The 27,370-nt window shown below is 41.5% G+C and overlaps 2 protein-coding genes across 6 annotated transcripts in view; both read left to right on the top strand.

Moving 5' to 3' along the window:
- Positions 1 to 1,845, top strand: part of LOC122925315 (neuromedin-U-like) — a 39,322-nt gene extending 37,477 nt beyond the window's left edge. Inside the window, exon 3 of the mRNA XM_044276720.1 lies at positions 1,759 to 1,845. Within this exon, the coding sequence (XP_044132655.1) occupies positions 1,759 to 1,845 (87 nt within the window). The remainder of the gene's footprint in view (positions 1 to 1,758) is intronic.
- On the top strand, positions 1,835 to 26,099 carry LOC122941834 (neuromedin-U-like). 5 transcript variants are annotated; one of them, XM_044299305.1, is made up of 7 exons: positions 1,836 to 1,951; positions 3,000 to 3,029; positions 3,126 to 3,176; positions 12,748 to 12,822; positions 14,690 to 14,743; positions 21,983 to 22,021; positions 25,626 to 26,099. In XM_044299305.1, the coding sequence occupies exons 1-6, from the start codon at positions 1,883 to 1,885 to the stop codon at positions 22,016 to 22,018; spliced, it is 315 nt and encodes a 104-aa protein (XP_044155240.1). In that variant the 5' UTR covers positions 1,836 to 1,882; the 3' UTR covers positions 22,019 to 22,021; positions 25,626 to 26,099. The 5 variants fall into 5 exon arrangements, with proteins under 5 accessions (XP_044155263.1, XP_044155240.1, XP_044155247.1 ...); XM_044299298.1 differs by having other exon boundaries at positions 1,862 to 1,951; positions 3,102 to 3,176; XM_044299328.1 differs by lacking the exon at positions 12,748 to 12,822 and having other exon boundaries at positions 1,835 to 1,951.
- The last annotated feature ends 1,271 nt before the right edge of the window (positions 26,100 to 27,370 follow it).

Raw genomic sequence — 27,370 nt, 5'->3', positions numbered from 1 at the left:
ACAACCATACACATGACAGCTGCCCCAACACACCCAGCTCTGCTACATCCATACACAGTGGGCAAAGTTACCTACAGTAGAAGTCTTATATATATCTTTTTTTTAAGTAGCAAGCTAGACAGCTTTCATAGCTGTGAGGGCATATGCCTTGCTTCTGCTGTGTAGAGGTCATGAGATCAAATCCCAGGACAAACTTTTCTAAAAGTGCTATTTTTTTAATTTATTTTTTAGTCCGCAGCGACACAAATTACAGCATGCTAGATTTTCTGTGCTTTTTTATTTTTTGGAGGGGGGGGGGGGGGGGGTTGCAGTGGATCTTGGGTGAGTTCCCACACTTTTTTTCCCAGGACTTGACCCCTGGTGCCAACTAACCAATTTGACTTTGGGCTATTCCTGAGGGCATTGTCTTGTTGTTCCTCTGGTTTTCACCCTTTAACCCCTATATAGGGATTTGGTCTTCACTGCAGGGGAGACAACAGGCCGTTACCTCTTGGAATAGTCCAGATATAATTGGCAGCTGACTGACAGGAGTCAGAGACACTGGTGCAGAACATCAGGCTATACTCATAGTCATGAAAAAGTTCAGGGCAGGCAGACTACATGCAAATCCAGATACAGTCCAGAGATCAAGGCATGGTGAATGGGCAGGGGTCAGGTCAGACAGCAGACAAACAGAGTTCGGGAGACAGACAGAGATCAGTATACAGGAACACAAACAAACAGATACTGTAGCTCTTTTCCTAGGTCAAGCAGACCAGAAGACATGGCAGTAGAAACCTATTGCTCAGGCAACCACTGAAGGAAACTGATAGGTATTTATAGGAGCAGCTGATTAGTAATTGGACACAGCAATGCAGCAGATCAGGAGAACATCAACTCTTGCAGTGTTGCAGACTGAGGTTCATAGAATATAAGTCCTAATGCACACAGGACACTGATGCCAGTGTGCTGGAACTACCACAGACACAGGATAAGTAAAGCAGCACCCATGTCTACCCAGGAGAGCGAGACAGTAGCAGACATGGGCCACCAATGTAACAATAGTGCTACCCCATGTGCTGTATATCACTGCTGACAAAAGCAACTTTCTTAGCGGTACTGTAAATTACTGGTAATCTTTTCACTACGGTTGATAAAGAAGTTTTGGTTCTGGAGAATAAATTTACTTTTTACATTTTAGCAGACCTGAAATATGCCGTGTAGCAAATGCACTTTAGGCTTATTTTGGTATACATTGGCCCAGATTTACTAAAATCTTTGTAAAAAGTGGCACAGATTGGCACAGGGGTTCCTACACTTTTTTCCGACATGCTGGACAAGGGGGCAGGGTTTGGTGGAAAAAGGGCATGGCCTAATATGCGCCATTTTTCACTAAAAGTGTGCCACAATTTTGTTGTAAAATCTGTTTGAAAGTAAGCCAACCAATAGTTGGTATAGAATCAAAGAAAAGTGCGCCACATTTATCATCAAGCCTGGATGATCATTTATCATACGTCATGAGCTACTGTAATAAATCTGGTGCAAGTCTAGACAGCCGGTCTAAGCTTACGCCATGTTTAGGAGAAGTAAATTTGGGCCAGTATCTTTATTTTGGAAGCACCGCTTCATCTGATCCATAGGTCTGTTTTACTGTACAGAGTTAATGTGTTCAGCAGTGAAATAATGTGTGTATTTTCCTTGGATCGCTGTGAACAGAACTGCTGACAGTCAGCAGGTTACATGTTTTATTCTTATTTTGTGATTTCCCTATGCCTACAGATCAATGATGCATGTTCTGCTGTGCTGTCAGATTCCCAGCCTGCGGTAAGTACTTATGAATTTTTTCCCCCATTTACTATGGTATAAAAATAGATCTGTAAGTTGATGAGGCTTCCTGTCTTGTATGGTGCAGGTACCAAGTGCTCTAGAAGAACTGTGCTTCATGGTAATGGGAATGCTTCAGACATCCCAGGTAAGTAACCTTTGTAAAAATCTTCATTATTACTACGAGCTAGTCAAAACTATGTATAAAACAGATAGTAATATTTAGTATGATGTGTAAGGTGCAAGATTCCTCAAATGAGTTATCCTAGATAGAAAAGTCAAAAGGTTCCAGTATGTGGACCTGCTTGATCCTTAAAAAAGGAGGATGCTGGAGCCATCTATTAATGAAGAGAGGCTTTACATGTGTGGTCATTCTCCACTGTAATGATGAGGATTGCTACATCTGTATAAGTTCCTCCTCAATCCATACCACTTAGGTGCTAAGTGTCCAGTCTCACAGTGATCCACACCACAGTGAGGAGCCAGGGACAATCCAAGGAGGCTGATATTTTGTGGAGTAGCTAAGTCTAGCAGAAGACATACCAAGGACTGTCTAAAGCAGAAGATATACATGAGGGCTGGATACACTTTTAGTGGACAATACATGTTAGGTTTTGAGATTCAGTCGATTTCCCTATTACAGCACAACAAGTATGGATGTTCTAGATGGGTATCCTCAGCTCTGGACCACCTCTGTTAGGCAGAGGGGAGAGTCACTGCAAAGATTGGCACAGTTTGAGGGGACTCATTTAAAGACCACCATGCAACAGTACAAGCATTGGGCACAGGGACTTGGGACAGGTACTGCCACCAATCACATCAGTACCCATCCAAAGTCCCTGTGCCTAATGGGACTGTATGAGAACTTGGGTCTGTGGCCATCTGTAGCATCTCCTAAAAAAGAGCTAAAAGCTAGGGGTTGCAGCAATCAGACCTTTGGCAATCATCTGTTGTCAGATTATTTGGAACAACCCCTTTAAGGCTGAGTGGATACTGAGCTGTGGGCATAGAAGTACTCTGTACTTTTCTATAACTCTTACTGCAGCATTAATAACAATTTGGTAAGAATACATTTAGGTGGAGGTTTCCTACCCTGTTGGTATATGCAGGTTGATTAAGTCTACTGTATATAGTAAATACGATTTATAAAAAATTAGCCTTTAGATTGAACTATATTGGTTATTTCTCTTTTGCAGGGTTTAGAGGAAAAAGATGACTCAAAAAGGGTGAGTTTTGTTATACTGCACTAAAATTATGAAGATGTCGTTTCCTGATGAACTTTTTGTGAAGTAAAATAGCATTTTAATTTCTTTTCTGCGCAGTTCTTATTTCATTATTCTAAGAGTCATGACTCAGGAAACTCAGACATCACGGTAAGTTGCAGTCTTGGGGAGAAAAAAACTCGACACTATAGCTCACAGCAGCGTCACATCCTATGCCGTGTTAGATAATAGAAGTTCTACGGTGTCGTGTAGACATCTGGCAACATGTGCAATGCAGAAGCATAGTAGCAATATTACCAATATGGAGGATCATTGGTAGGACTAGGAAGGAAATGTCTCTGACTTGGGGCTACAAAACATGAGATAAGAAACACAATGATCAATAACACTCTGAAAGAAAAATGTTTAAAGGGAACAAGAGACTGTAAATCGGAAAATGTATTTTAAAATTTCCATAGTGAAAGATAATAAGAAAGGCTTCAAATGCAATGTTTCAAATGGTGCTTTGGTTGTCGAAACACCTTAAAGGCTATGTACACCTTTGGGGTCATTTTTTTTATTTTTGCATTGTACTTATTGTGAGCTACAAATCAGTTTTTCAACTGGTCTTTATTAAAAATATGGAATCCTTTTTTGTGTACATAGCTGACATGCTGTACTAGCAGCCTGTGGATTTTTTGTCTTTTCTGTCATCTGGGGAGCAGACGAGCTCCTTATAAGGTTTATTACACTGAACAAAAATATAAATGCAACATTTTTTGGTTTTGCTCCCATTTTGCATGAGCCGAACTTAAAGATCTGAAACATTTTCCACATACACAAAAGACCCATTACTTTCAAATATTGTTCACAAGTCTGTCTAATCTGTGTTAGTGAGCAGTTCTCCTTTGCCGAGATAATCCATCCAACCTCACAGGTGTGGTATATCAAGGTGCTGATTAGACAGCATGAATATTGCACAGGTGTGCCTTAGACTGCCCACAATAAAAGGTCACTCTGAAATGTGCACAGTTTTGCCTTACTTGGGGGGGGGGGCAGTCTAAGGCACACCTGTGCAATATTCATGTTTTCTAATCAGCACCTTGATATGCCACAGCTGTGAGGTGGGATGGATTATCTCGGCAAATGAGAAGTGCTCAGTAACACAGATTTAGACAGATTTTTGAACAATATTTGAGAGTAATGGGTCTTTTGTGTATGTAGAAAATGTTTCAGATCTTTGAGTTCAGCTCATGCAAAATGGGAGCAAAACCGAAAGTGTTGCTTTAATATTTTTGTTCAGTGTAGATGACCAGCACAAGTGAATGTACCAGTCACGCAGTTAGAACAGTTAACCCTTTGTGACAGAATGGCTTAATATTTTTTAATAAAGGCCAATTGAAAATATGATTTTTAGCCAAAAATTAGTAAAATGCAATCATAAACATAGCCTTTTATAATGCAAAAATGCCTAATAGCTTAATAACAGATATATCTCAACTGATTATCAGTAAAGAACTTGTTAACTTTGGGCACTGTTAACTTAGGATATGTTCACATCTCCGTTTGACTGATCTGGCAGAGAGCAGCCTGCCGGAGTTTACCGGATCTGGCCTAGCAAGATACTGCCATTCACCGCCAGACCCTGTGGACTATAATGGGATCTGGTCAGTTTCCTACATGATTGCCAGGTTTTGGCCAGATCCGTATAATACTCAATAGGGTCCGTGGTGAACGGCAGTATGCTGCTAGGCTGGATCTGGTTAACTCCGTCAGACTCTTTTAAACTGGAGTAAAGGGAGGTGTGAATTTATCCTTATTTTATTTTTTTTTTACATGGGACGATTTCAGCATGGAATGAGCGCCGCTTGACAATATAACAAGGCAATCAGTGCACATTTAGGCTTATTTCATACAAGATATACAGAATAAGTCATGCTCTGTACAGGGAAAAACTGATGGTTTTGCACATAAGTTTAATCAGTTTTGTCTGGGACTGCATTCAGTGATTCAATTTTTCCCATGCGGATGCAATCAGTTTTAATGCATTCTTGAGGAAAAACTCAAGAATAACACTCAACATCTCCTAGCAAACATCAGTGAAAAACGCATTGCATCCAGATACCTTCTTTTTTCATGCAAGCCCCATTAATTTCTTTGGGGCCAGGGCTTCGTCAAAAAATGCACAATATAGAAGATGCTGCAATTTTTCCTGAATGCAGAGCTGATCAGTGATAAACGACGCTAATGTACACAGACTACTGAAATGAATGGAAACAAATGTGCAGGAACAGCACACAACGGTCCGTATTTCTTATAGAAAGATGCAACAGCCCCACACCAGCCGTGGATCCAGTTAGCCAGGAAATATGTAGAAATCAAACAGCGGTGGCAGCATCTCCCATCACTTCATCTTTATTGAGGACTTCACAGCATACAAAAACTAAGCAATGTTTAGGCTGTGCAACATGCTTGACAAAGGCTGTTGCACAGCTGAAACGTTGCTTAGTTTTTGTATGCTGTGAAGTCCTCAATAAAGATGAAGTGATGGGAGATGCTGCCACCGCTGTTTGATTTCTACTGAAATGAATGGGTCAGTATTCAGTCTAGATGCTATCCATTCTCAATACGCATGGCATCCGGATGTAAAACTTAGGCTCGATTTAGATGTCCGTAGAATGTGTCCACACCCGTTCCGCAATTATCCAGAACGGGTGCAGACCCATTCATTCTCTATGGGGCAGGAATGGATGCATCTGCATTTCCGGAGCGCGGCCCCGAACTTCTAGTCCGCGGCTCCGGAAAAATATAGAACATGTCCTATTCTTGTCTGCAATAGCGGACAAGAATAGGCAGTTCTATGGGGGTGCCGGCTGGGTGCCTTCAAGGTCCTTTTACAAGTACTGATGCAAACTGTATTGGCAATGAACGATCATTGGTACGATTGGTTCCTCCATGCAAGTTGCACATTAGAAATCGTTACCCACTTCTCACAGGAGATTGTTCTTCCCACTTACTCCTTGCAACATACCAAATATATTTCACTCTTGGTATACAGAAAGGATAACTAAAAATCCCCTCAAGAGTGTAAAAATAAGGTTCCAAGACACCCAGTACCTCTCACCTTTCATTTTGTCTTTTCGACTAAGTAGAAAATATTCAAAATGTAGAGGCAGCACTTGTCAACATTTGCTAGCACTGAAAATGTATTGTCATCCACCACATACACATTCATTAACAAAATAATAAAAAATAAGATAATGCATCCAGATAGAAATGTTGGATTCCTGGCATGCAGTTATGCCATAAGCAGATATCAAAACACTCAAGAAAGATGGTAGGCAAAAAATTGTGTGCACACCAACAGTATACAATAATCAGCTTTATTAAAATATCCAAAAAAGTCATACCCTGCATTACAAAGACCCATAAAAAACAATTAAAGAACCCAACTGGGAGTTGTACAATACAAAACTTATCTCTAACCATTCCCCAAAGTAGACAAGAAGGAACACAATAATAATACAATACCAAATAATTACCATCAACACATGAGATATATGATGCAAATAGCCAAAAGGTAGAAAGTATGCCCCATTGTGCACCTGAGAGGGAGAAAACACCCATATGTAGATATATAAATGATTACGGGTGTGGTCTGATTAGACGCTGGGTCTTGCCACAATAAAAGGCTCTCAGAAGCTACTTTTGGGTAGGGTACCTCTTGGTAAAAGATCGTTGCCTTCTAGACATGCCTCTATGTTGTACTCAAAGACATTTTTAACAGTTAAATTTTGAGAGGGGGCACATTATTATAATGAGAGAAGAAGGATGGTCGTTTCAATGAATAACCCGCCATCAAGACCATTCTGACCTAGCTGTCAGAGATGTTGGGAGCAGTAGTTACGTGAGGGCACACACATGGACAACTGGATGGCCCAGACAGGCCACTAGTATTTTGGGGGCCCACCGTACAGATACATTCAAATATAATAAATAAGCTAACAAGTTTTTTTATATAAACATAGGCTGGTTGAGGTGCTGTACAATGAATATATGTATGTAGTGCAGTAAATCTAATGTGTTACGTGCCACGGGTGCAGGGAGTGGGGGACTAGGGGCCCACATTGCTCAGAGGCACATCGGGGGATTCCCCTGTACCCTTGTGGGCCAGTCCGAGCCTGCACAAGAGGCACCTTAATTACACACTAGAGCCTCCTTACAGTTTTCCCCAATAAACGTATCCTTTCAGTGTATCACTGTAATCACTTACATATATGACATTCACAGAACAAAGGTTTTATTTGATTCCAACAACTCCTTCTTTGTGTATTATTTTTTGTCAATGAGTGTTTATGGCTCAACATTTTTGGGCAACTAAGCACCCCTTTAGGATTAGGTGGTCACATATAATATGGATGACCCAGATAGGTAACATATACTAATTGCCTGTAGTGGAAGATAGCATGGTGGTGGCAAGCTTGGGTGCCATTAACCGCTTACTCTAAATTCTCTTTTCATGGTTTTATTATGTGGATGGAACACACACTGATCTAATCTAGTTTACAGCTGGGGATGATAGATAGACAGTGCAAATGTCTAGCAACCATGCTAGAATTCAACACCAAACAAACCAGACATGGAACACTGAACCAGACATAAACACACACCCAAAACACCAACCAATACATCAAGTGAGGATGGGAAAAGGACAGAGGGAACAAAGGGGAGACATCATGGTGACATCGATGTGTAGCTAGGAGGCCCTCCCACTGGACAGATGGTATATCCAGGAAAGGAGCAACACTTCAGCTAACACAAAGGCTGGAAGGCAACTGACCTCAGACTCACAACACCAGGATATAAAGAGCCAAGAGGCCACACCAAGGACACACCTAGATCCCCACCAGTCAGATAATTAACCCCTCCAGCACCAAACAGGGAAGGTAAGCAAGGAAGCACCTACATGCTGCAACGAACAGTATGCATGGCAACCGTGTCACGGCGAACACAACAGAGGCCGTGACAATTGTTTTGCTTATTACACAATTTTTTTTTTCTGTCGCTTTAAAATTTGTATAACAGGATGCAAGTGTTTTCTGTCTGTATAATACTCTGCAGATATCTGAAGGCAACCTTGTTTGTATTTGTTGATATGGGAACCTGCTCGGTGCACATAATGCTAAATATTAATACTGCCGAGAGCAGGGAGGATTGGAATTCTTAGCACTGAAACCCTTACAATGTGACAGAGCATAGTGGGAAAAATAAATACATACAGAATAATTCAATTATATTCTGTCTACACATGAATATCTGATACTGAACTAACTGTTTAAAATTACTAAGGCTGTGCCTTATTATTGTAAATGATTTTATCACAATATCCAGATGAATATTATTTATGACCTTCATTTTGAAATATTTTTTGCTGTGCTTTGAGCATTGTCTAACGAGATGTTATAAATTATGAACTTTGGGCTTTGGAATATTTCGGATTCAAAGTTAGGTACTCATTATTAGAAATTCATTGTTATGCATTTGTACTATTTTGATATCTGCCCACAGAATTTCTTTACTTAACAGCAGCTAAAATGTAAAGTTGTCTAACGCTATAATAAAATAACATAATTATTATATATTTATTAATCTATATATTTAGTGGCCTATTATGAGCACATATTTAAAACATTGCTAGGTCACCGTTTTCTCACTCCTATAACTTGTAGGTATATCAGGTATTGTACTGAACATTTCGAGGATGAGATATGACTTGGAATGTTCTGCAGGAAGAATTTGGCACGGATTCTTTGCCAAAAGAGGTGGGGTGGCCACGTGGAATCTGCTTCCCATACTTTTCAGTAGGATGCTGCGTTTTTTGAGTGCAAAACAACAAATTTCTCCTGCAGTGGCTGCTGGAGGAGAAACATGCGGTCACCAGCAGCTGATTGCTGGGGGTTTCACCAGCAGGGATCAGCTAAGTGTACGACCACACCGCGCAGTCGTGTCACAGTTGGTTGTGACTTAGCCGTGCTGCGTTTGAGTACTGCGCGACAAAATGCAGACTGTTCAGAGGGTTTGTATTGTTAGTGGCCGCTGTGGCACCTTCAATATCACGTGACAGAATACCACGTATGGTACTCGAATACAGTGCAGCCGCGTCACAACCGCGTGGTCGTACCCTACGACAATCCTTTAAACATCTGTTGCTCTGAACAATTAACAGGTGCAGTCAGTTTTCATATGCATCCTCTGGAGCCCATGTTCACGTTTAAATATTTTCATAGAACCTTCTTATACCTCCCAATTTGTGGAATATAAACGTTGCATAAAATCATAATAAACTAGCCACTATGTATTTTGTGACTAGGATATTTTTGCCAGGTTTGAGGCATGGGTTATCACAGTTTTCTGCATTTTTCTGTTTTATATCCCATCACATTATCAGCAGAATTCTTGTTATTGCTTCTCATATCTTCTCAGAAGCCTGTATTCAAATAAATACTATTGGAATCCTATGCAAAATTTGTAACAGGAACTCCAGCTACCATATGACAGTTATAATACTGTGTATTCTTATGTGTCCCTACAAGCACCAGGGTTTGGGTGGGACTGGTATCCGCTATAGCTATGCCCCTGCTTACAGAGTACCCCCAGCTTCGGTGAACTCACAACAGTGTATATTACATTAGGGTTCCCTAATATATACTTACTATTGGAGATGCTCAGTTTTCAAGCAAAAGTCCCAGTTACCTAAGGGTTGCAAGGACTTTTAACTTCCTCACCATTGCTCTGAAAATCCATAAACAAGCCACAACCAAAACTTAGCAATGCTTGCTGTTTGAAATTGCGCACAGACTACATACAGCCTGTAGTCTAACACTAGCACTAGCATAAAGCCTCATTCACACGTCAGTGTTCCACGGATGTGGGCTGTACATGTCCTCTACAGAAAACACACATCCCCATTCATTTTAATGTGTGTATTCACACATCAGAGTTTTAGCACGGTCCGTGTTTTTAGCGCGGGTGCATGCTCTATTTTTGTCCGTGTTCAGCACGGATGCCATCTGTGTTTCATGGATCATTAGGAAGAGATACTTTAAAAATTATTTTTCAGCTGTTCAGTGTCAGTGAAACACGGATGGCACACGGACAACAAAAACGGACTCACGGATCCATCACTGACCACCTTTTTAGGGGTTTAAGCACGGACACGTGAATGAGGCTTAATGCTCCTGTTCCTTAAAGAGAACCTGTCACCATGAAATGCAGTGTAGACCGCAGACATACATTTACATAGAGCAGTCAGAACGGGGTATTTTGATATATACAGTTGCAAGAAAAAGTATGTGAACCCTTTGGAATGATATGGATTTCTGCACAAATTGGTCAAAAAAATGTGATCTGATCTTCATCTAAGTCACAACAATAGACAATCACAGTCTGCTTAAACTAATAACACACAAAGAATTAAATGTTACCATGTTTTTATTGAAAAAGTATGTGAACCCTTGGATTTATTAACTGTTTGAACCTCCTTTGGCAGCAATAACTTCAACCAAACGTTGCAGATCAGACGTGCACAACGGTCAGGAGTAATTCTTGACCATTCCTCTTTACAGAACTGTTTCAGTTCAGCAATATTCTTGGGATGTCTGGTGTGAATCGCTTTCTTGAGGTCATGCCACAGCATCTCAATCGGGTTGAGGTCAGGACTCTGACCTCAACCCTGGTAACATTTAATTCTTTGTGTGTTATTAGTTTAAGCAGACTGTGATTGTCTATTGCTTGTGACTTAGATGAAGATCAGATTGCATTTTATGACCAATTTGTGCAGAAATCCATATCATTCCAAAGGGTTCACATACTTTTTCTTGCAACTGTAGGTTGTGGGGGGAAAAATAAATTTAAAGTGTTACATTTTTATAAAATATTTATTAGTGAAAGATGTTTCTTTTTACTAGAAATCAGGGTGTAAAGAGTCTTCTTAGCAACACTGTAACTGAGCATTGCTAAGGAGAGTCTGTCTTCAGCATCTTCTGAGCACTGAAGATGACTATGTGGAGAAACATACAGAGACAGGTTTCTCAGCCTGCCTCTTATCTCACCACCGCAGCCCATGGTTCCCCATATAGGCCCTCCGTGTCCCTGCCTATGTGACTTGCTACCAGCGCTGACTGCAAGCAGTTCTGTGCAGTTTTATCTTACCTATGTGTTTCTGTTACTGAGCTCAGGGAAGAGAGAAGAACAGAACGGCCAGCACTTAGCCTAGACAGTAAGTGTACTATGTATACCTACTCTGTCAGCGCAAAGTGCTGCCAGTCCCATTTTCCTTTATCTTCCCTGTTTACAGCTCTGAGTGCCCGTAGATTTCATCTGGCACACAGACAATGCACCTAATAATAAATTAGTCACAGTCTGGCAGGGCAGGTATCAAAGAGCAGCGTAAATGAGGCAGTTTTGGAAGCCAAAATCAGGAGTGAATCATAAATAGTGATGAGCGACAGGGGCTATATTCAAATTCACAATATTTCACGAATATTTGGGTAAATATTCGTCATATAATCGTGAATTCCAGATTATCACGAAAAATCAGAAATGTAATATTTACGTAATGCGCGCAAAATACAGGCGTGGGTCACTTTTGCTACATTTTCCAAGCTGCTAGAATTATGGTTAAATGAAAGAGTCTTTTTTTTAATAGTTTTTGAATCCACTCGACTTTAGCTTCAAAGACTGCACTAACAAACCTGAAAGTCGAAAACTAGTCTTAATTGTTTATAACTGCGCACACACACAGTACATATCATCAAGTAAGGTCGCGTAGGTGATAAATTCAAAATAATTGGCCCTTTGTGCCAAGCGATTGGCTTTGAAGTCAGCACAAAATGCTGCTGGACTTTTTCACCCCATTATTATGGCAGAGCTCTGGTCCACCAGAGGATCCTTAGGTACGTAAAGTCATCTGAGAATTTTCTAATTTAAGTAGCTGCAGGAAACAATATAAAATAGAAAACAAACATAACCTTCTATTAAATCCCCTGCCTCTCAAGTGTCGATGCGTCAGTGGTCCCCACTGGTCTTTGTTTATTTCCAGTACATCCATGTGACTGCAGCAGCCCATAATGACTGGCCTCAGTGGTCACATGTAAGTGATAACATCACGGTTAATAAAGTATTCTAAAGGAAATGTGAATTAAATAATCTTCTAAATGTCCTAAATTAAAAACCAAGAAGAATCAATGGAGCTCAACGAGGCAGTGCTGCAGATCCTTCATGGTTGGTTATGTCCCTGGAGGTTGGCTTGTGATTGAGTCCAGAGTGATAACCTTTTCCCTATGTTTGAAATATCCATCCTGGGTGAAATGTCAGCCTAATATATGTGGCTTAACATATTTTAAAAGTTTCATCAAAGTCAAAAAACACTTAAAGCACTTGAGGCTGGGAGTTTTGGGTTTGGTTTCTGCAGTAACTTTTGTAGTTGAGGGCATAGCTATATGGGGTGCAGAGGTGGTAGTCACACATAAGAAGCTACCAGAATTGTAGATTGGAGACCTTACCTAAGGGTAGAGCCATGCGTGGTGTAAAAGCTCTGGATTTGTGTGGTCTCTGGTTTCTGGTGTAAGGAACATATTCAGTCTTTTTGTTCAGCATGGTCTGTCCATGTAATGGTGATGAAGACATCCTGTGCATCCAGGAGTCCATTGTTGCTCATTTGTCTGTCTTCATGTCCTCTCAGTCGTCTGTCCTGCATCCTTTGCTGCAACTCGTTCCTCAGCTTCATGACAGGAGGATGAAGAGATTCAAATCTGAAGTATGTAACGTTATTTTACTTTTTTTTTTTTAACATTGTTTGTCATAAGTTATTGTTTTGTTTCATGTTTACAGCTTGAACGTATTGCATTTTAATATCTGGTTATTCTCACACTATAACAAAACATTCAGTGCCAGATTAGGAAGCCATTGGTTACGTCATTATGCAGAGATTTAAGAATGGAAAATGTCCATTTCCAGTTTATACTGTAAATATACACTCCATATCTAATGGGAGTCATGGAAACAATTGGGTGTCCTAAATAGATCTCATATGTATTTATTCCTATTAACTTACAGGTAACATCTAGACTGGAAGTGCATTGTCCCAAAGCACAAACAGACTTCTTGCTGTAATGTGTGGACTTAGGGCTCATGCACACAACTGTGTTTTATTTGGTCCGCAAATTGTGGCTCCGCATAACATGGATACCGGCCGTGTTCATTCCGCACTTTGGGTCGAAAAGGGATAGTAAATATTTAAGAAAGTTTTACATCTCTTTCCCCTGTTAAATGTTACACTATTATGAACGAGTGTCAAGGAGGCTGCACTGTAATGTATCTATAAAAATGGCATATTGACGACAGTGATGTGTATTTCCATATATAATCAACCGTTTACTTCACAAAAAGTTCTTTAATGATTGTATTTGCACTAACATTGACTAAAAGCAGCAGTCTTAAAGGGGTTGTCTCACTTCAGTAAGTGGCATTTATCATGTAGAGAAAGTGAATACAAGGCACTCACTAATGTATTGTTATTATCCATATTGCTTCCTTGGCTGGCTGGATTAATTTTTCTGCCACAATATACACTGCTTGTTTCAGTGGTTACGACCACCCTGCAATCCATCAGCGGTGGCTGTACTGGCACACAATTAGGAAAAAACACTAGCCTATGTGTGCTCCCATGGTCCCGGCCCCCATAGAGGCTGGTGCTTTTTCCTATAGCGTGCAAGCACGGCCACCACTGATGGATTGCAGGATGGTCATAACCATGGAACGAGCAGTGTACAACGTGATGGAAAAATTAATCCAGCCAGCATCGGAGGAAATATGGACAATCCCAATACATTAGTAAATGCCTTGTATTAACTTTCTCTACATGATAAATGCAAGTTACTGAAGTGAGACAACCCCTTTAAAGGTCACCATACACATTAGGTAAAAATAGTTGAACAACCATTGAATGACTGATTGTCTGGCAAACAAAACGTGGCCGCCTTCTTTCCAGACAATGATGGTATGTCATTGGTATGCTAAAACGATCGATCAATGTCAATTTCATCCAAAGGGCAATTGTACATTTCGATCAACTTTAGACAAGTGTGTATGTCCACCTTAAAGACAAGATTCTGGCGGAATTGTTTTTTTTCTCTTGCTAGATCCCCATACCATTGAGATACCATGAACTTTGGTTGAGCCAGGACTAGAGTCAGCCCAGTGATCACTGAGCTGACGGTCATCATATGTTGATGGCCACCTTACATATTCAGTTGAACTTCATCTTGTAACTAAAGATAAAAATTCTCATCTGAATGTTGTATGTTATGTACATTATAGTTGATTTTCTCGTTGACATATTCATTTGTGTTGCATCTCCATGATTCTACAGTACATGACCTTCCTGTGCATTGTCTGATAACTCTTGCTGCTATACATTTGAGGAGGTGAAGATATGAGATATCTTCCCAGGTGGTATAGAATTGGCAATACAAATAACAGGTGGCTCTCAGTTTTTTCCTGCCTATTTAGTTTGCGAATTACACAGCTCTATGATGGTACATCAACCACTCTACTCTACTGTGAACCTGATGCTTTAAAAGCGAACCCAAATAAGCTATTGTGATTTTTCTTCTTGATTCTAGGAGGAGGTCCAGGGACCAGGAGGAGTTTTAAGCAGGGGGTACTTCTTGTTCAGGGTATGTTATTCACTAAATTATTTTTAATGCAAATAAAATAGAAAAATGTTTGTGGTCTATGATATCAAAACAGTTTCCCGAAGAACTCCGATTTACTGGAATTTTTAATAGCCATTATCTGTAATTTACAGACTTCAAAGAGAATTCTCACTGTGAAGACATTTCTTTTTGATCAGTGGGATGGTCCTACTGCCTGGGACAATATGAATTATCAGCTCATTCAGACGGCCGTATTTCTGGGTCTGCATAACTGTGGAATGGGTGTGGGCCCATTCATTTCAATGGGGACGCAAAAGATGCTGACAGCAGGCAGTGTGCTGTCTCCATCCATAGTTCCGTGGCCCCGCAAAAAATATAGAGCATGTCCTATACTTTTCCGCAATCGCGGACAAGAAGAGGCATTTCTATATAGGGCTGGCCGTGTGCGTAACGCAAAATGCGGAACTTACGCGGCCGGTCTCCGTGTTTTGTGGATCCGCAATTTGCGGACTGCAAAACATGGTCATTTAAATGTAGCCTAGGGGAATGCTAAGTTGAAGTGTTTCCTCTACACGGGTGCTCCTGTCCATCCACTGTGCAGGGAATTGCAATACAGCCACAAGCACTTGAATATAGCAGTGTAGCAAATCCCTGCACAGTGGGTGGACAGGAGAGCCCATGGGTCAAAAGCCCAATCATAAGCAATATGCCATAACATTACAGGATGAAAATGTAATAATATGAAGGTATATCTGAAACTACAACTCCCAGAATCCTCCTTTCACTTCTGTGAGACTAAGGCTACTTTCACACTCGCGTTTGGTGCGGATTCATCTGGTATCTGCACAGACGGATCCGCACCAATAATGCAAACGCTTGTATCCTTTCATAACGGATCCGTTTGCATTATTCATTCAAAAAAAAGTCTAAGTCAAAACGGATCGGTCTTGACTTACATTGAAAGTCAATGGGGGACGTATCTGTTTTCAATTGCACCATATTGTGTCAGTGAAATACGGATCCGTCCCCATTGACTTACATTGTAAGTCAAGACGGATCTGTTTGGCTCCGCATAGTCAGACGGTCACCAAAGCGCTGCAAGCTGAGTTTTAGTGACCATCTAAAAAACGCAACGGAGACCAAACGCAGCCAAATTGATGCATTCTGAACGGATCCTTATCTATTCAGAATGCATTGGGGCTGAACTGATCCGTTTTGGGCCACTTGTAAGAGCCTTGAAACGGATATCACAAGGGGACCCAGAAACGCCAATGTGAAAGTAGCCTTACAAGAACGGCGTGCATACTGGGACTTGTAGTTTCACAGCAGCTGGAGTGCAGAATGTTGCTGATCCCTGGTATAGCAGAATGTTTGCTTCTCGGGGGATATGGCAAACAGACCTAGTTCTAAATTAGTACATATTACTATAGGGGGGTCAGATGGTAATTATCTTCTGACATCCCAATTAAAACTGATTAGGAGTGCATTAAATAAGAACGCAATGGTTAGTTATCTAATCTATCTGTAACTTTGCCCCGCTTACTCCAGGTTTAAAATTGTGGCCGTGGGCAGGGAAATGTCTAAATTTAAAGGGAACCTGTCACCGGGATTTGGGGTATAGAGCTGAGGACATGGGCTGCTAGATGGTCGCTTGCACATCCGCAATACCCAGTCCCCATAGCTCTGTGTGCTTTTATTGTGTATAAAAACCGACTTGATACATAAGCAAATTATCCTGAGATGAGTCAGAGCTTGAAAATATGACTCTTCTCTGGTCACACAAGTAAGATATGACTCTTATGTTAATTTGCATATGTATCAAATCTTTTTTTACACAATAAAAGCTCACAGAGAACTATGGGGACTGGGTATTGCGGATGTGCTAGCGGCCATCTAGCTACCCATGTCCTCAGCTCTATACACAAAATCCAGATGACAGGTTCCCTTTAAGACAGCAAGGAAGCTGTCTTACATTTAGAACTGAATATGACGAAGTTATTGAGAGACTTCCTCATAACTTTGGCAGATCCTCATCCAGCTATGAGGCTTTATTAAGACAGGTATCTAAAACAGTCATATTCTGCTTCTATACAGTACAAAAAGCAAATAAAAAGTGAGAAACTCTGTCTGGTTCTGTTTCTGTAATAAGCTCACCTGTCCGGGCTCCAGCATACTCAGCCTCTGCAAGGCCGCGCCAGGAGATGTGCACTGCTGAGCCATGCCCCCTGTTGATGTGATTGAATCCTTACCAACAGGATGCCATGCTCTGTTTCACCCCCCAGAGGGTGTGTGTCGGGGGAGATTAGCAGTGGGCTTAGCTCAGCTGCTCTATCAGGCCCCTTTCACATGAGCAAGGTTTCTGCGCAGGTGCAATGCGTGACGTGAACGCATAGCACTCGCACTGAATCCTGACCCATTAATTTCAATAGGTCTGTGTACATGAGCGTTTTTTTTTAACGCATTAGTTATCCGTTGCGTGAAAAACGCAGCATGTTCTATATTCTGTGTTTTTCACACAGCCCTAACCCCATAGAAGTGAACGGGGCTTCAGTAAAAAAAGCATTGCATCCGGAAGCAAGTGCGGATACAACGCGTTTTCCACTGATGGTTGCTAGGGGATGTTGTTTGTAAACCTTCAGTTTTTTATCACACGCGTGAAAAACACATCAAAGCGCATTGCACTCGCATGGAAAAAAACTGAACAACTGAATGCAATTGTAGACAAAACTGACTGAACTTGCTTGCAAAATGGTGCGAGTTTCTCTGAACACACCCTGAACACATCCGGACCTAATCCGTGACGCTTGTGTAAAAGGGGCCTTACTGTGTACTAGTGTTTCTGACTAATGGAGCGCCGACTCAATGGACCTATCATGTTCTGATCCAGGGACTCAGGCTCTATTTAAATCCCTTCCTGGCCATACACCATTGCCAGTGATAGTCTTGTTTGGCTCACTAGCTAGGTTCCTTGTTTCGTGTTCCTGCTTTTGTGTACTGATTCCTATGTGATTCTGAGCTCAGCTTGTCTTCTAACCCCCCTCTGTCTCTTGTTTAGTACTGCGTAGCTTATCTGGCTCTGACCCATTTCCGTATGACTCTGCTTTGGTGTTTGTCTGTTGGTGTTTGTCCATCTCTGCACTGGTTTAGAGTAGGGACCGTCATCCAGTTGCGGTTCTGCCAAGTAGGGTGTCACGTGCCAGAGGCCCAAGGCAGACTTCCGGGATGTCATGCAAACAGGACGTGACAAAAAAGACCAAGGACCCACAGAGAACTTTATTACAAGTGTAATAAAAGCACAGGACAGTAAGCAGGTAGGCAATAGTGGTAGCACTACCACAGAACCAAGTGCACTGGCAGACCAGAGGCAAAACCCAGAGAATGGAGAGCCCGGTTCTTCACAGAGCCCCTGGTGGTGGGGATGAACTGGGCCGAGGGTCCACTGGTCGCACCTCCAGAAAGGTCCCGGTACACTTGGTCCCTACCTGCACACAACCATGCAGGTGCAAACACCAGCGGAACAGACAACAACAGAACTAGAACCCATACAAACACAGCACATGGAATAGACAACAAGACGAACGGGAACCAGCACAGAAGCAGATGCCTGGACCCCAAGCAGAATGGAAGCATGGCAGTCTCAGGCAGAGCTGCACACAGACTACAGATTCACACAGACTAGAGCTCCCCCTCCGGGGAAGCCAGGGACCCTCTCACGAAGGCAGGACAAACACGGGATAGGAACAGAAGTAGAAAGGATCTACAGGCAGACAAGGATCAGGAGAAGTAGGCACCTCCAGGCCGGACATGGGACAGAATACATCAGAAGCAGTTTAGCACTGCCAGGCTATCAGATGCAGTAGGGCACTGCTAGGCTACACGTCATACAAGACAGGCACAAAACATCATAGAGCAGGTAACCACAACATCAGACAAAGCAGCAAAAATGCATTAGTGACACCACAAACAAGGGCAGATAGGAAAAAAAACCTGGGTCAGCAGCAAGTGGATACACCCAGTAAGCCACAGGACAGAAGATAGACTGACCTCCTGGCTGAGCAGCGAGGTGCTACACCCAGCAAGACACAAGAAAGACTGACCACAAGCCCCACAGCTCACAGGTAGCAATAGCTGCTTAATGAGGGCACCTGGTAAGTCACACCCAGGCACAGATCAGGGGAAGTTAACCCCACCAGAACAGAAGTGCCAGAACCACAAAACACACGCTGCAGTACAGGACATTGCCCCTGGCAACCAGTATACACAGAGTCCACCGCTGCCAGTACGCCAGAGCACAAACAGCCCGTGTCACAGTGACAAAGAGAGAAGCATACACTGGGAGAGCAAACATTCACAGGCAGCAGTTCACAGAAGACACCGCAGCCAGCAAGCAGCCCCAAGCAACCAGCCTGCACAGGAGGCAGCCTGCAGCCAGTACACAAGAGGGCATGCAGCCAGCCTATATGGACACAAATGTCACAGTGAACCGCACTGTGACATAGGGTTTATACAGCAAGTAGGTAGGGAAAGCGGAAGGGATTCTAGGTATGGGCTCACTGTCCTTGTCTGTCTCTACCTACAGGCCTTGCAGTTTCCTTGTACCTTAAATCACAGATCATCCCAAACAAGGTTCGCACAAGCAGAAAAGGACAATACTATTTTGAATGAACCCTGCTTGAGCATTTCTTGGGCTAGAAATAAGGTAGAGCCTGTAGAAATCAGGTCGGGGATTACATCTGCAGAGCTCATTCCTGACCTGGGTTTTAAAGATGCTGCATTTGGCTGCATTGCACTAGCACCACAATCATGGTCTTGTTTTAAAGTTTTAGATTCAACAAGACATGTTCATATCTGGGTCAGCTTCTCAGCCTGAGATATACCTGGTTGAGGCAGTCCTCCTCCTTCAGCCGGCTGTGATCTCAGACAGTGTGAAGGAAGAGAGGGGGCCAGTGAGTGACATGCTGACCGGTTGCAGGGCAAAGAGGTGAGGGACAGATCCCCTCTCCTGGTTGAACTGTAGATGACCACAGGGGGACAGGTAACATGGACCCAGTTGTTTTCCCAGAAAAAGAGTGAGAAGATGGATGCTTGCTTATTGAATAAGTCCTTTGTGTCTGATTATGCAATTTATTGACGCCATGGCCCAGACATTTATTAGCATCCAGATCATGTGCCAAAAATAAGTCACACACTCTCACCCCACAAACGCAAACATCAATTATTCTCAATTAACATCAATTATTCTGTTTTACACTGTCTATATCTGAGCTTGAGCATAAAATATGCAGACTGCTTTTCTAGAGATACCGGTTACAAACGGCGGTAATAGTGATAACAATTGTGGCTAGAGAGGAATATATATTTCTTTCTTTTAATATATCTATAGAAAAGCTTTCTGACAGTCAGAAAATACATTTTCGGTCAATGACTGTCGCTAATAAGCAATACAAATTTCTTACTTTTACTAAACAATCTAGTATGGCAAATACTCTCCATATGAGCTCACTGAATAACTCCAGTTCACAAAAATAAACAACCTATTAGTGTCAAATAACACCCTGTGTACCCATGTAAGGCTACTGTCACATTAGCGTTTTCAATTCTGCTATTGAGATCCGTCATAGGATCTCAATAGCGGAAGAAAACGCTTCAGTTTTGTCCTTATTCATTGTCAATGGGGACAAAACTGAACTGAACGAAATGGAATGCACCAGAATGCATTCCGTTCGGTTGCGTCCCCATCCGCGATATGGTGCGGAGCAAGACGGATCCATCCTGACACACAATGTAGGTCAATGGGGACGGATCTGTTTTCTCTGACACAATCTGACACAATAGAAAACAGATCCGTCCCCCATTTACTTTCAGCGGATCCGTCATGGCTATAGAAGACATATTACAACCGGATCCGTTCATGACAGATGCATGCGGTTGTATTATGTTAACGGAAGCGTTTTTGCAGATCCATAACGGATCCACAAAAAACACTAGTGTGAAAGTAGCCTAAACTTTTTGGGGCAGGTATTTTTTGTTGGGGATACACTGTATCCATAATGATGTATACCATAAACTTATTATTTATGGGTCACAGAAAACACAGTAAAAAAAGCAACACCAGAATTTCCATTCATCTAACCTACCAAAAACAGAATAAAAAGCAATCAGAAATAGTACCAATGAAAACTACTAATTATTCCACAAAAAACAAGTTCCCACACAGTTACAGTCAGATAAATAAAAATATAGGTCTTGAAATACAACAAAAACAAATAATTTTGTAAAAAAAAGTGTTTTTATTGTGCAAATAGAACATCATAAAAACTATATACCATGTGTTTGCATCTTTCTAATTATACTGATCCTCAGAATAGTCATCACATTATTTATACCACACAGTGAATGCTGTACAAATAAATCCCCCAAAAATGTTAAAATTGCAATTTTTTATCCCCCACCACCCTGCAAAATTTACAGAAGTTACTTATTACACTATACATACTCTAAAATAGTTCCTATAAAAACTACAACCTGCCCTGCAAAATGCAAGGTCTTATACCATATGTTGAGGAAAAAAGTTATGACCGCAGGTCAAAATGTTACTGGTCGATAAAGACAATTTATTTTAATGATTGAATATTGCTTGCTCTTTATTAAAAACTGGCAACAGTTTTTGTTCTAAAGGGTTGTTTTAGTCAGAGTATCTTGCTTTCATTTTCACACTGAACCTGTCAGGTTGCTGCTCTGATGGCTCAATGTATAACCCTTATCTATGAATTCCTGACAGCTCATAAACTCTCATTATAGGTTGTAAAAATGAAATTGCTCTTTAAAATGGTTGTACCATCTCAAACATAAGATATGCCACCAATGTCAGATAGGTGTGGGTCCCACCTCTGGGACCCATATCTTTCTTCAGATTGGGCTCCTGAAATGTATGGGAAATAACCAAAAATAACCAAGTGAGCACTCTTGGAATTCCCATACACTGATTGAAATATATTTTCAGAACTCCCAGAGAAGTAAATGGAGGGTGGCTGGGTTTGCGTGGAGCGCTCTCCTTCACTTTCAGGGACCGTTCTGGATATAGGAGCGGTTCTGCAGGTGGACCTGCACCTATCTGAAATTCCTAACGATATGCATTAAAGGTCTGAAACGAGACAACTCCTTCAAGAAAATATATATCATGTGTATGTTACCTGGTTAATTATCAAGCTTGTTATGTAACCCATTCCACTTATGATCCAATTTGCTTTTCTTTTCCAGCCACGTAACGGAAGGAGATCAGCAGGTTTCCGCTAAGAGGTATTTAGACTCTATATGAATGATATAGCATGATGAACTTTGTATAAGGGTTTTTACTGTGCAAAATCATCAGCTTCAAGAAAATAAAGTGCACATGCCTACACACATAATTATAGTATATAAATGATATTAGAGAATTGATCACATAGCAATATTCTAATATAGTCTTAATGAGGACCTGTCCCCTCTCCTGGCATGCCTGTTGTAGTAACTACTTGCTTTCCCCATATGATAACAATTCTGGAGAATCTATTCTTATGTCTGTATGTTGTACCATTCCTCTATTATTTCTACTAGAAGTTATGAATGAATTGCCAGCAGCTTGCAGTAAAGGTACAGATGGGTGTTATAAGTTAGGGGTGTGTCCCTACACAGCAGCACTGATTGGACAGAGTCAGACACAGCCCCTATTGGTAACACCCAGCAGTACCTTTACTGCAGACTGCTGGCAATTCATTCATAACTTCTAGCAGAAATAATAAAGCAATGGCACAACACAGAGTCATAAGAATGGATGCTCCAGAATTATTATTACATGGGAAATGCAAGTATTTACTAAAACTGACGTATCAGGACAGGGGACAGGTCTTCTTTAATATCAGTCTAGGTTCCAATTGTAAAAGGAGAAATCCCCAAATAAGGCAAGGCTGCCACACTTGCCTTGAGAACCTGCAAATTTATTTTACAGCAAACTGTGTTTCATTTGTAGATTGCAGACGGCTGTGAATTGATGGTCTATCCTTAGGATAGAGCAGGAGTCGGCAACCTTTGGCCCTCCAGCTGTTCTGAAACTACAACTCCCTGCATGCACACTTCCTTGGCGGTGTGATGATGTTTTTCACTGCCTGGGCATGTCAATCAAAGTGTAGAGTGTGTGGCAGTTGCGCAGAGGGCCAAACCTTCATATCTGCTGACAGATGCCCTTTAATGTACAGTAAATTCCTACAAATAGATGCAAAACTGGACGCATTTCAGCCTATTCTGAGCCATAGAGAACCCCACCACCATTTGTCTAATGCCCATTCACTTCTATGTGAGTTACAGAAACGGCCTAGCACAATGAGCTCCGCTGTTTCTGTAATCCGGACCATTTCTCTATCATTACAGGAAAAGGTGTTGGGACCCCCATTTTTGAGATTGGTGTGGGTCCCAAAGGTGAAAGCCACATCAATCAGACATTTATGGCATGTCCTGCATATAAGCCATTCTATAATTACAATACCCCTTTAAGGGAGAATTTTCAGCAGATCTACATTACATTCTCTTAAAGGGTTTCTACCACTTAGGTGTCACATATTTAGCTGTCAGACACTAGCGATCCGCTAGTGTCTGCTCTGGCCAACCATCCTAATATAATTGCTTTTGGGGCGGTGGTTTGGCTAAAAAAACTACTTTTATTAATATGCTAATGAGCCTCTAGGTGCTATGGGGGCGTCATTAGCACCTAGAGGCTCCGTCTACCTTCAGAAACTGCCGCCGCCGAGCGCGTCCCTCCAGCCCGCCCATCTCTTCCTGAATGCGATCCTCCTTGTGAGCGCCTGTATTCTGCGCATGCGCAGTGAATGTCTGACAGCTTCCCTGCTCAGACATCTCCACTGCGCCTGTTCCTCGGAGCACTATGGCGTCATCGCGCAGGCGCAGTGGAGATGTCTGAGCAAGGAAGCGGTCAGACATTCACTGCGCATGCGCAGAATACATACGATCGCATTCAGGAGAAGATGGGCGGGCTGGAGGGACGCGCTCGGCGGCGGCAGTTTCTGAAGGTAGACGGAGCCTCTAGGTGCTAATGACGCCCCCATAGCACCTAGAGGCTCATTAGCATATTAATAAAAGTAGTTTTTTTAGCCAAACCACCGCCCCAAAAACAATTATATTAGGATGGTTGACCAGAGCAGACACTAGCGGATCGCTAGTGTCTGACAGCTAAATATGTGACACCTAAGTGGTAGAAACCCTTTAAGTGACAAGAAGGATAGGAAGATGTGTCATAGGGACACAAGCAGAGGCCTATATTGATGTGTAATGTGTATACTTCTCTTTTAAATATAAATTGATAAAAAATGGCCAAATCAGTGGGTCTTGACTTTGCAGCCTGTCTTCATGTACAGGATGTTGGGTATCATTAAACTTAATACATTGGGCCATTTAAGCTTCTTATTCAGATTAGTGTACAGCAGGGCAGGAATCCAGACTCTCTGTCTATACCGTGCCAGCGGTCTTCTGTTTGACTACTTATTGAGAGCAGGCTCCCTTCATCTGCAACCCTAAAATTATCTTTCAACTGTATTATCTCCATTTAATGAAGCAGCCAGTACTCCCTTCCTATTTACCAAGAATAAGAAGCCTAATTTCCCTTTATTACTATTCAAGATATAGTATCATCACTTCCTATGGCATATATATATATATATATACCGTGTATTTATATATATTGGTAATATATATTTAATAAACATATAATTTGATGTATCATGAAGTATAAAAGCAATGCAAGACCGGATTTCTTAGGAAAGACAGTGATGTCCATACAAGATACAATACAGAGGGTTTTCTGAGATTCTCCTATTGATGACCTATCCTCAGGAATAATTCATCAATATCAGATTGGTGGGGGTATGACACCTGGCACCCCACTCATCAGCTGTTTGTAAAGGCTGTGGCACTCCAGTGAGCGCCATGGTCTCTTCATAGGCCACTGATGTCACGTTCATTCGTCATGTGGCCTAGGTAGAGCTCAGTCCCATTCAAGTGAATATGGCATAGCTTCATTACCAAGCACAGGCACTATACAATGGACATCTGCTTGGCAAGCTTAGGAGGCTGTGGCACTTTTCTAAATGTTGATCGTCACTGGTTTCGGGCGTTGGACCTCCACCTATATGATATTGATGACCTATCCAAAGGATAGGCAATCAATATACAACCCTTAGTGGTACTGCCTGTGCCCACTCCATTCAAACAGGGGACTTTGGGGCCCCCATTCTCGTGATTGCTGAGGGTGTCTATGGCTAGGCACCCAGCCATCATACATTTATCACCTATGCTTTGAAAAAGTGCTAAATGTTCTTTATGGGAAAATTTAAGCTTTGTTAACATAAAACTGTAAATCACCTTTAAGGCAGGTCTGAAGATAGAGTTTCATTGAAACTACCAATAGTATTACTAATAATGGACTTGACTGTTGTATTTTTTTGGGAAATAAAATTGAATAAATATAGGCATGTACGGTATACACCCCAGGCAAATCCATACCATGTCTCTTTCCACGAATTTTTTTGTCAGAAGGTTCCTACAAAAAAAAGCTGATGACAGGGTCACGGCTTAGACTTGCGGTCTAAATGGCAGAAGAAATTAGGCATTACACAGTTGTCATTGTACTGTATAATGCTTAGACCTGCTGTGACCTCCTGAGCATGGAGGACCTCTTCACTATGAAAGTGAAACCCCCACACACACTATTGAAATGGATTTTAAAAACACCCCACCCCAAGTTCAATTAAAAGGACTCTTTGATGTACAACTGTTTGTACAACTTACAGTATTTTATTATCATTTCTTTATTATTGAGAAACCTATCTCTAACCTCATCGATATTCTCTTACAGATTGCTGATGAAGGTCTGCCTACAAAGACTCGGACACCCGTATTGTAAACAGCTGTAATAATCTTTCACAATAGAATGTAAAGGATATTATCAGAAATTATTTTTGGCTAGTATGGCCAAATTCTCCTTAATTTCTTAATTATATTAAACGCATATTAAAACATTGTTTTTCAGTGTTCTACGGTGTATTATTATGGTGTATAATGAGAAAGACTAATGACGGTTGCAGAAGTCTGCACGCAGAATACTGCCGCTGCGAAAGTATCGCTAGATGCATCTATTATGTCTTGTACATAAATGCACTTCTGCTGTTTTTAAAACACACCATTTCTATCTGTTGGACTGGTTTATTCATTTGTTTCATTTGCTGTTAGATTCCATGTAGTCAACCAAACGAATGCAGCTCATGTAATTTATATTTGTCTGATTGTAGTGAAAAATTAAGCTAAATAAAGTGACATTTTGTTCTAAAGAGTCAGAAGAAGTTGTTCTCTAACAAGTTAACCTGATCCAGTAGCCCTCCCTCCATGATTGTATAACCATTTGGATCTATTCACACTGCATTTCCGGTGTACGATAGAGGTATAACATATGTAGTGAGGGTTTCCTTGAGTATACCTAAAAAAAAAAAAATGCCTCCAACAATATAGCGGTTGTAGTGAATGATTTTAAGGGAGCTCCAGTTATTTTGCCTACTTGGCAACCTGTGGGGGGGAAGATGTTTTGCTTAATACTTATCCGCTCCCGCTGTCGCAGCTGCACTCGCGTACACTACGGGAGAATGTGGCAGCTTCTTTTCTTGTTCAGCTGCACAGTAGCGAATTCAGCTGAACATGAAAAGAAGTGGTCACATCCGGTCAGGAACCAGGCGGGAGTGCGGCAGAGACAGCAGAGCAAGAGAGGGTAAGTACTATGTAAAACATCTTCCCTCCACTGGTTATTACAGAATACAGAGTAGGTACAATGACCAGGGAACCCTTTTGAGCATTTTCAATCAATCCAGAGTTTTATTTATTGCATACAATTGCATACTTCACCCGTAGGCTTCAATGATAAAAAAAAAACAAATACCACGTGGTATACTTCTTCACTGTATGCCTCTGTATGGAATAGCTCAGCTCTGCCTTTTGAACTAGCTGCAGCACTCTAGCGACTGCTGTGGCCTCTTCTTAGACCATTGATGTCATAGGTCTCATGGTCTATATGCAGTTCAATCACATTTAATAGGTAAAGTAAGGTCTATACGCTTGGAAAGTATAGTTTGTAATTGGATTGAAAACTGGTTGAAGGAGCGTGTCCAGAGAGTTGTGGCCTATGATTCCTATTCAGAATGGTCCTGGGTTATAAGAGGTGTACCCCAAGGTTCAGTGCTGGGCCCTTTATTATTTAATTTATTTATTAATGATGGGATTGGGATTAACACCACCATTTCTATTTTTGCAGATGACATTAAGCTATATAGTACTGTACAGTCTATGGAAGATGTCCATAAACTACAATCTGACTTGAACACTCTGAGTGATTGGGCATCAACTTGGCAAATGAGGTTCAATGTGGACAAATGTAAAGTTATGCATCTTGGTAGTAATAATCTCTGTGCTTCATATGTCCTAGGGGATGTAGCACTGGGAGAGTCACTTATAGAGAAGTATTTGGGTGTCCTTGTGGATGGTAGATTAAATAACAGCATACAATGTCAATCAGCTGCTTCTAAGGCCACCAAGATTTTGTCATGCATTAAACGA

This window comes from Bufo gargarizans, chromosome 1 (assembly GCF_014858855.1).
Source record: "Bufo gargarizans isolate SCDJY-AF-19 chromosome 1, ASM1485885v1, whole genome shotgun sequence".
Taxonomy (NCBI): domain Eukaryota; kingdom Metazoa; phylum Chordata; class Amphibia; order Anura; family Bufonidae; genus Bufo; species Bufo gargarizans.
This window is presented reverse-complemented; position numbering and strand designations above follow the sequence as displayed.

Coding starts and splice junctions, on each gene's coding strand:
- LOC122941834 (XM_044299298.1), top strand. CDS start 1,883: ATGGTGCAGGTACCAAGTGCTCTAGAAGAACTGTGCTTCATGGTAATG. Junction 3,030..3,101: donor AAAAAGATGACTCAAAAAGG/GTGAGTTTTGTT, acceptor GAAGTAAAATAG/CATTTTAATTTCTTTTCTGC. Junction 12,823..14,689: donor TGAAGAGATTCAAATCTGAA/GTATGTAACGTT, acceptor TCTTGATTCTAG/GAGGAGGTCCAGGGACCAGG.